We start from the raw sequence: 10,087 nt of genomic DNA, 5'->3' as shown, positions 1-10,087 counted from the left end.
CCACCATCAGCTTCTTATTTACAACATTTGGTATGTAGGTTTCACTATAAATTTGTAGCGTAGGTTCAGTCTCTTTAATCTGAGAGGTGAGAGAACAAGTGATTATACCCCTATTCTCTAATGAAACATATCACATCTCACTATGGACGTAGTCAATCTTGTGAAATCACATAAATATTTGTGTTATGTGATTGTTTGTTTACAATTTTCATTCATTTTCTGCATCTTTCTAGGTTCCAATTTCTTCACATAGACATCTCAGGATCTCAGAGAATAAAGAGGGTAAGTGTGTATATGTAAATTGTGATCCCAAGTCATAACTTAATTTGGTTTCAGACTTTAAACCAAAAGCTCAGACCAAGCTACTCAGATTTCAAGACACCCAGAAAATGTCTCAAGCTAATAACCTGTAACAGAATAACAGAAAAGGGAAGACAGTGTAGCCGGATCATCCACTTTCTTAAAGCAGTAAAGAAGACCCTATTGCTCCAATCACAAAGCAGGAAAAATAATTACTGGGGCATCTTAGTTAATATATTGAAATCTTTAGAATGACATATTCTTTGCATTTGAAGAAAGAAATAGATACTGTAGCCATTTAGACCAAAAAGGTCAATTGTGCCTTCTAAGCTTTGACTACCATCACAGAGGTGGGGATCAGGTTGTGGTCCCCTTCAAATTAGGGTGCTGTGGCTGTTAATATATTATGTTTCTTAAAAGGGTAAGTGGGCCGCCACCAACCTTCACACGTTTGAGGAATCTCCATATGATCCAGAGTGCTCAGTGATCACTGACTAGTCAATGGTGGATATCTGATATAGAGAATGAGGAAGGAATAGAAGCTCTGAGAAGAATGGAATAGAAATGGGATTTTTGGATCCTGAGAAACTGAAAACTAATATCTCTATCCAAGATAGATAGATTACAGTGGGGACCTTAATGGAATTTGCAGAGTATCTCTGGGATTGAATATTTAAATTTGAGCTTTTGTATGGGAAATTGGTTTGCTCTACATTTGCATAAAACAATTCAAACAATGTCTATTAAAAAAATGTCAAATTGGAAGATTGCTATGAGAAATGCAAAAACAATTCGATTTTAAAATCCCCAAAAGAGCTGTTGATTTTGTAGTCTCTCTTGAGATCTCTTCCTTTGGACTTAAACAACCCCAAATGGTTTCAAGAACGGAAGTAGTAAGAGTCTCCATTGAAAATCCACTCTCCCTCGAGTTGGGTTTCTTGGTAGTTGTTCTTATGAGCTTGTCTTAAGCTTCTCTGTGAGTCACCGCGATCCTCGCAAAAACACACTCTCCATCCCAGTCACCCTGAAAGGTCGGCAGAAGCTTCGGAGGCAGCCCCCCTTCTCTTGTAGCATATAATGGCTCTGAACTAATAAGTATTTTGAAGTGTGAACTAGTTGTGTCTCTTAAGTCTTCCCTTAGTCCATAATATAGACCTGTTTCACAGCTTGAGCCTTTCTAATGGTTCTTGTGTGATCTTTCATAAACTTCTAGAGTAGAAGAAGAAAGCTGAGCTCAACTTTTAGACTTGCAGAGACAATTATAAGCAATTGAAATTTAGTTAGAGGAAAGTTCAGGTTCAGTTCTTTCTTTTATTCTTTTTCTCTCTCTCTCTAGAAATCAGGGTTCACTCTCTAGGCTTACAGAGACACTATTATTCGGAGTTTCAGTTAGGATTCATTTTGTCTATCATTTATTCTATCTGTCTCTTTCATTTTAATGTGGCCTCATAAAAAGGGAGAGAAAAGTATGGAGGAGAAGAACGATATCAATAAGGTTGATGAAGTAATGCTACCTGGGTTTCGATTTCATCCAACTGATGAGGAGCTAGTTGGTTTCTATCTCAAGAGGAAGATTCAACAACGACCTCTCTCAATCGAGCTAATCAAGCAACTTGACATCTATAAATATGATCCTTGGGATCTACCAAGTAATAGATATCAACTTTGATGCATGGTCTTAATATGAGTAGTTAGTTTGTTGTGATAGTTATAGAAAGTTTTTTAATTTTGCCATGATCCCTTCTTTCTTTATCCAGCTTCAATAGTTCAGTTTGTATGGTTTTCTGTTTTATTTATTTACTTTTTGGCCTGCTTCATGTTGAAAGTTGATGGGTTACATCTGATCCTTGTTTTTGCAAGAAGAGTTGGCAACCATAGGTGAGAAAGAATGGTATTTCTACTGCCCAAGGGACCGGAAATATCGGAACAGTGCAAGACCAAATCGAGTCACAGGAGCTGGGTTTTGGAAAGCCACTGGAACAGACAGACCTATCTACTCATCTGAAGGTTCCAAGTGTATTGGCTTGAAGAAGTCCCTTGTATTCTACAAGGGAAGAGCTGCAAAAGGGATCAAAACTGACTGGATGATGCATGAGTTTCGGCTGCCTTGTCTCACAGACTCAGCCCCACCAAAGAGGCCCATAGCTAAAAGCCTTCCTGCCAATGTAAGAGCCAGCCTCTCCTGTTATGTTACTCTATGTTTGGATCACATTCATGTAATCATTATTTTCTCTCCTTGGCCTGCAGGACTCATGGGCAATTTGCAGGATATTCAAGAAAACCAGCTCCATGGCACAGAGAGCTCTTTCTCTTTCTTGGGTCTCTCCATTACCCGATACCACTGGATCTGATATATTAAACCAAGCTGTACACTGCTCTCAGTTCAGTTCAGAGAATATCTCTTGCACAACTGCTGCTGGTACTGCCATCCAATTTTCTTGTAATAATGACTTACAACAGTCCTCAACGACTAGTTTCTCGCCTCTAGATGTACCCCCCTACAAACCCATTAACCAATCAGTCTGTAGAACTTCTACACTTCCTATTTCAAATGGAGAACTTCCCACAGGTTTCATGTTCTCTCCACTTGAAACACCGGGGCCTACTAAGTGTACAGTCGATGTTGCTTCCATGCTTTTCAACTTGTCACCTGCCTTATTCATGGACGTCAGTAAAGCCTCTGAAAGTATGGATTTCAATGGCCCACAGCCGCAGTGTAATGGTTTCTCAATTGTTCTACCACAGGAGATGCAAGGAGGGACCATGGCTGGCAGTGTAGAGGAGACATGCTCAAGGAAGAACTCAAATGGCTCTTCTACAATCAACGACTGGGGAACTGTCAGATCCATTGGATACCCATTTAGCTTGCCACCAAATATGCCTGATGCCTGGAAGAACAATTCGCCGTGGGAATCTCCTTCATGTCCTAGTGAGATTCCCGCTAACTATTCTACAAACAAGTGCTATAACTAATCCATTTGTTATACAGTTGAAGCACTTTTTCTTTGAGTTTTCAGTGAGCAAGTGTTGGTTCACATGAGAAATACACAAGTTTAACAGTTTCACCATATAGTCTTTCTTCATTCCAACCGCACACGTTAGGCCAAAAATATATATATTTTTTATAGGCCCTGGCCTTTTCTCTTATGATTGACATAGAATATGAAGCAAGTTGTTAAATTGGAAACTTGACTCTGATTTGATGAGTGGGAGACTAAAAGCTATGTTCTAGAGACACTAACCATAATGCAAAATAAAGCAGAATGATCAAAGTTCTAACTTTTCTATTATTTTAACATAAACTGAAGCCAAAGATTTTACAAATTGATTTAAAAGGTCAAGTAGTTGATGCAACAAAAACATAAACTGTGGTTCCACAATACTATAGTTTACAGAAGAAGCAATAAAAGAGTGGTTACAAAGATAAGAACAAAAAAAAAAGGAATAAAAACGGGTGTACCCAGTGCAGGTGGTTCCCTCCACTGCGGGGTCTGGGGAGGGTCATAATGTATGCCCACTTTAACTTGGGTTAGAACCTGAGAGAAATATATTTTTAACTATGTAAGTTTTGGTGATCCATGAGAACTTGTTCACTAGGAGTGGTGTGTGCATTACCATTATAACAATAGAAGCTTGATAGAATACAACAGAAGATCTAAACAAGGATCCTGTGAGATATACCAATCATGGCATTCTTATATTCACACAACTTCATCCTGGTTCCTTCTTCAACCCAGCTCCCTTTATCATACCTCTAATCTTCACAACTTCTTCCCAGTTGCCCTGATCTGCACAGATGTTTGATATTGAGATATAAGCTCCAGCATCACCAGGGTGCAAGTGGCTAGCCTTGAAAGCTTGACATCACCATGTATCCTGCAAGCACCAAGTCCCCCACACTAAAGAATCAGGTTCAGGTAGGCACATCACTGATAAATTTTTCATCCTCCCTCAATCTCCCTGACCAGCCAAGTAGTTCAACAATACATACATAATGATGGGAGCCCGGTTCAATTGCAGTCTCTAGTCATCGAATTGAAATGGAAATTACCTTCTTCCACCAAACCACTATGACTGCAAGCAGATAAAACCCCCAAAAAAGTCACTGAATCAGGTACTAGTTCTTTTCTCATACGCTCATAGTCTTACAGCCTCTGCACCTTTTCCATGTTGGGTATAGCCTGCAGCCATAGATGTCTAGGTGACCAAGTCAGATTTTTCAATCCAATCAAACACTTTACGAGCATCATCAATGCTACTAGATTTTGAATACTATAACAAGTGAAGTGTCCACTGAAAGGTCTGAATATAGGCCTGTTTTCAGGATGTAGGTGTGCAATTGGTTACCAAGGGCTGAGGTTGTTAAAGTTGCAGCCACACTAAGAAGAAAGGTGAGTATGAAGCAGTCAATTTCCACACTAGCCATCAGCAATTCACAGAACATCAACAATGTTTCTTCAATATATCCATTTTGGGCATATTCTGAAAGCAATGATGACCCTAAGGCCTGATCTTCTTTAGGCATCTCTTCAAAAACCTATCTAGCAGAAACCAGGGCTCTGCATTTTCGTTACATAATTACAAGAGCAACTCCAACAAGTGTCTCTGTAGCAACTCCTATACAAAGAGCATACCCATTAACTTCCTTGCCTTTCTGTAAAGATCTAAGAGAAGAAAATACAGTGAGAACAGAAGCTAAAGTTGTTCGGGTATAATTTTCTCCAGCTGCATCCTTTGTAACAAATGGAAAGAACGATCTGCGTAGCCATCATCTTCAAAACCAGAAATCATTGAGGTACATGACACTTCATCCTTGTCATTTATTTGTTCAAAAATTTCATAAGATTCCTCTAAACTATCACAGTTGGGATACATCCTAAAAAGAGTACAAGCTACAGAGACATTAAAGATCAACCCAGCTTTAAAATGTTCCAGTGGATCTACTCCCCAACTGTAAACAGAAAACGATACTCAAAATGCTACAGCAACAGATTGCATAAGGGCTCAGACCTTCCTGAAGTATCCTCCTAAAAAACTCAATTGTCCTTCCAGTAGTCTGATTTTGAGAAAAAGCAGATGACATAGCTCCCCAAGTACCCACCGGATTGGTGCTCCCATTTTATCAGAACAGCTCTTCAGACATATCAACGGCTCCAAGTTTGGAGTACAATTGATCAAAGAATCCCTTACTGAATCTGAACAGAAATACAGTTTTCAGAATCTAGGAATGGATTTGAATTGCCTTTCTCACCATTTCTGGGTTACCACAAGCATTGAGTTAACTAGTGAGTTGTGTATATATTAATTTTCTCTTCCTTTTCTCTCATTTGTTTGAAGAAGTGGAGAGCAGAAATGCAATACTCATTCTGAATAAACCCAGTGTTATGGCAGTTAATGAAACCACATTGTGGATTGGCATCCACAATTCCTTCACAGCTTCATCAATGTCACCACTTTTGGCATAGGGATCAATAATAGTGGTTCCCACAAAGACATCATCTCCTGCACCACATTTAAGTACCCACCCGCGAAACCCTCTGTCCATCTCTAGGTCTCCAACTGCGGTACAAGCAGTTAAAACACTTGAAAATGTATAACTATTAAGAATCAAACACCCACCTAACATTTGGTTAAAATGATCTAATGCCAACAAATTCTCCCTATTTCTAACTATACCAGCAGAACAAATTCTCATATGTAACATCCTGAAATTACCTCAGAGCATCCTCAAAGAAGAAACTTTTGGCAAAGAGGTATCACTCCAGTCCTAGCATACCCAGAAGAAAAAACCCGAGTAAACCCGCTTAGCAGGAAAAAGAGCCTAAGAGGGATCTGAGAGAAAACTCGCAGGGGTGAATTGGATGGGAGTGAGCCCATCAGAATGCATATTCCGAAAGGTTTTCACCCTTCCTCAAATTTCGAGCTCCGGTTGTAAGTTGTAACCAGATATCATGAGGTTCCAAGAAACAAGATTTGGTGAGGGATTCCATCAAACATAGGAAGAGCATCATCCATTGCCGCACACTTACAGTAACAATCAGCGAGAGTGTTGGCGATGACTTGGTTGGATTAAATAAGGACACTGTTTTCATGACATAAGCGTGATACTTTTTAGCCTCCCTGATTGTGGGATCACTGGTTCATGTGCAGAGTATCCGAAAAGACGAAGGGTTAAAATTATAGATATCATATGGATCAACTACTCAATTTTGAATTTTCTGCAGCTGCTTATCAATGGAGAAGAAGCTTCATAGTTGGAATCGGAGAGTTGAATAAGGATGAGTGTTCTTCAGACCCTCAGGAGGAATTTTCTAATAGGACTAAATGGCTGGACCCATCTGCAAAAAAAAAAATTCGATATAAAAGAAGTTTATAGGTGTTCTTTAGATTCCCATAGGCTGTCAAAATTATTTACGTAGGACTTTTCTGCGTTTAATACAGCCAAAATGTGCATTTTCATGCAATACAGAGTCTAAATTGAAGGTGGACAATATGCAGCTGAGGTATGTACATGAGCACGGTGAATTACATTTACAATGTTAATACTGCAAGATTACCATTGCCATCTTTGCCTCCATCTTCATAGTGATAAGTAACTCCACTTGTGAAAGCAACTCTGAAAATACCAAAATTCTTTCTCTAGAAAAAATATAAATTCAAAGAGAGCAAGGAATTCAGGACCTGTCATCCTCATCCATATTGTGATTCTTTGGTTATCCTTTAGAAAATCTCAAATGCAGGTTAAATGTCTCTTCATTTTGGCTCAACAGAATCAACTGCAGAACACCCAACACTTATGTACACACTGGGGAAAACATTTTTCCAAAGTTTGAAATCAGCACTCCTGCATGGCAATTCTCTGCAGGAGTGCCGTCATCCTATCAAATGGCCTCAATGTCTCCCCATCACCTGGGAGAACAATGGATCTCCCATTTGATTGGCATTTATGCCAATGCAATGTAGTTGAAATCCACAGCAGTGAGGATCATGACTATTATCTTCCTGGAAACATTTGTTCTTCAAGAATATAATTAATCTAAAGGCTCATAAGCACCAGATATTGAGCTTTTTCCTGGTCTTTTGAGGATTCGGTTGTCCACCATCAACCTTCTTACACACAGAACATCGTCCCACCTTCCTGCTTCTGCAAAAATTTTGGAGGAGATCACAAAATCTTCAGGAGCATGCAACATTTTCATCCCTATGATCTTATTCACCAAGCTCAATCCATGGTCAACATCCCCTTTAACGCTACAACCAGTCACTAACATCCTCCATATAACTGCATTCGGTTCAATAGGCATGTTCTTGACGAATTCTTGAGCTTCCTCCAGCATACCAGCCCGAGCAAACATGTCAACCATGCATCCAGAATGCTCAATCATGGGCTCAATACCATACACTTCACACATTATCCCATACATCTTTCGGCCATCATCCACCAAGCCTGCATGATTGCACGCTGACAGAACTCCGATGAATGTGATTGCATTAGGCTCAATTCCCGAAGCACACATTTGCTGGAAAGCATTGAGAGCTTCCTCTCCTTCGCCATTAATGGCATGACCGACTATGATTGAGGTCCATGAGATAACATCCCTTTCAAGCATATTATCAAAGACTCTTTTAGCTCTGCTCATGCTCCCAAATTTTGCATACATATCAATAAGAGCATTACCCACTACGGTTTTCTCATGGAGACCATTCTTCTCTGCATACGAATGGACATGAATGCCATGATTCAATTCTCCAGAGTTCCGGCAAGCTGAGATCAGTCCCAGCATTGTTACTTCATCTGGCTTGAGATTTTCGCATTGAATCATATCAAAAAGCCAGAAAGCCTCGCTGAAATGACTGCATTCGACATATCCAGATATCATACAGTTCCACGATACTATATTTTTGCCTGATAATTCGTCAAAAACTTTTCTAGCAAATTCTATGAGCCCACATTTGGAGTACATGTTAATCAAAGCTGTCCCGACAGGAACAGAGGTGCCTATTCCACTTGTCTTCATATAAGCGTGAATCCTCTTTCCTGCATCAATATCTCTACCCTGAACACATGCTGAGATCAAACTAACCAGAGTGACTCCATCAACTTCAAGGCCTATAAATCTCATTTCTCTAAACAATGCCAGAGCTTTACCACAATTGTTGTTCACAGAATAGCTAGAAATCATCGTATTCCATGAGAACAAATCTTTGCAAGGCATTTCCTTGAACAGCATCGCAGCTTCATCTATGCATCCAAATTTAGCATACATGTTAACCAAGGCATTAGAGATTGTCATCTCGACAGACAGTGATGTTTTGCAGCAGTAGCAATGAAGCAACTTTCCAATGCCCAAGTCTCCAAATTCAGCACAACCAGATATCAAAAGTACGAGAGTAACATCATTTGGTTTCACTTCCAAATCAAAAGAACCACCCAGAGCTTGATTAAATAAAGTCAAACCCAAATCGAAAAGCTTGTTTTTCATGAACCCCGAAATCATACAGTTAACCGTGACGATGGTTCTGTGAGGAATTTCATCAAACAGGGCTTGAGAGCTACTAATCGAGCTCGCTGAATTCGAATAGAAGTGAATTAGAGAGTTCAATATGTTGACATTGGAGTCTAAACCAAGCCTGACCACTTGACAGTGAACTGATTTTCCCTCTGGAAAGGCTTTCAATCTCCCACAAGCTTTGATCACCGAAGCACATATGAAGGGGTCAAGAAAAGCATTCTGTTTCGTCCACTGCATCTCCTGGAAATAAGAAAGAGACTTGAATGGATTGACATCCGAAGCATATCCCCGAATCATGAGTCTCCACATGGCCACATCGGGTTGCTTAATGTATCGAAAAACAAGAGACATATGATCAAGCGCCAATGGATGTGAAGCGCACTGCTCCATGAACGCCAGTAGGCAAGAATGGTTGGCATTGAGCCCAGTGGTGATGAGTAGTGAATGGATTTGGAGCAGTTGCCGATTGGAAAAGAGTGCGAACTTTTGATGGAGAAGATGAACCAGTTTGTCTCTCATACGGATATGAAAATTGCAAATTTAGAATGAACTATAATCCTGCAACTGTAAGAATCCAAACCCAGGGTTGCAACTCGCAATTGCAAGAGATTTTATGTTTGACTTGTGTCATAAACTCATAATTTGGGGAGCAACGAATTTGATACGAGTCGAGACGTCTTAAGTTTGACTTCCACTGGGCACACCTTGAGCCACTCATATGGGGTGTTAATGCTTTTCATTGCTTTCATTGAAAATTGAATGATTCTCATTCAATCCTAGTATGACCCGTGGAATCAGTTTGTCTCTCTAAGAGTTTGGAGACGGAACATTTGCCTTCAATGCAAAAAATACCCTATAATATAAATAAGAGGTTTCTCACACGTTTTGAGAATTTTAAAATATAATAGTCCAAAAGAGATAAAGAGAATACTTAAGGGGGCGTTTGGTTCGAATTATCCATCGGATCAGATCCCATGGAATATGGATTCTGGATCTAACTCAAATGAATGAGTTTCTTTGGAATCATTTCAACTCGTTAAAAAAACTGTTTGGTTACCTGATTCTACTGGCCAGATTCTAAGTGGAAAACTGTTTGGTTACCCTGATTCTGTCACTTGATTCTAAGTGAAAACTGTTTGGTTACCCTAATTCTGGGCATTGATTCTGAGTGTAAAACTGTTTGGTTACCTTTGAGTCTTTGAACCCATGTTCTGTTGAAAAAAAAAAATTCCCACAAACAAAACCTAAAAATACAATTTGGTCCACACATGTAC

General features: G+C 39.6%; 1 protein-coding gene across 1 annotated transcript; it reads left to right on the top strand.

Moving 5' to 3' along the window:
• The first annotated feature begins 1,424 nt into the window (after window positions 1-1,424).
• Window positions 1,425-3,344, top strand: LOC122062489 (protein FEZ-like). Its single transcript, XM_042626135.1, has 3 exons — window positions 1,425-1,949; window positions 2,164-2,465; window positions 2,548-3,344. Exons 1-3 carry the CDS (start codon window positions 1,739-1,741, stop codon window positions 3,271-3,273), a joined length of 1,239 nt encoding a protein of 412 aa, XP_042482069.1. The 5' UTR covers window positions 1,425-1,738; the 3' UTR covers window positions 3,274-3,344.
• The last annotated feature ends 6,743 nt before the right edge of the window (window positions 3,345-10,087 follow it).

Source organism: Macadamia integrifolia, unplaced genomic scaffold (genome assembly GCF_013358625.1).
Source record: "Macadamia integrifolia cultivar HAES 741 unplaced genomic scaffold, SCU_Mint_v3 scaffold1051, whole genome shotgun sequence".
Lineage (NCBI taxonomy): Eukaryota > Viridiplantae > Streptophyta > Magnoliopsida > Proteales > Proteaceae > Macadamia > Macadamia integrifolia.
The sequence above is the reverse complement of the archived record's forward strand: the minus strand, read 5'-3'. Positions and strand labels throughout refer to the sequence as shown.

What these genes read in the sequence shown, in the direction of transcription:
- LOC122062489 (XM_042626135.1), top strand. Translation starts at nt 1,739, where the DNA reads ATGTGGCCTCATAAAAAGGGAGAGAAAAGTATGGAGGAGAAGAACGAT. An exon ending in TGATCCTTGGGATCTACCAA is followed by an intron (nt 1,950 to 2,163) that starts GTAATAGATATC and finishes TTTTGCAAGAAG; the next exon opens with AGTTGGCAACCATAGGTGAG. An exon ending in CTAAAAGCCTTCCTGCCAAT is followed by an intron (nt 2,466 to 2,547) that starts GTAAGAGCCAGC and finishes CTTGGCCTGCAG; the next exon opens with GACTCATGGGCAATTTGCAG.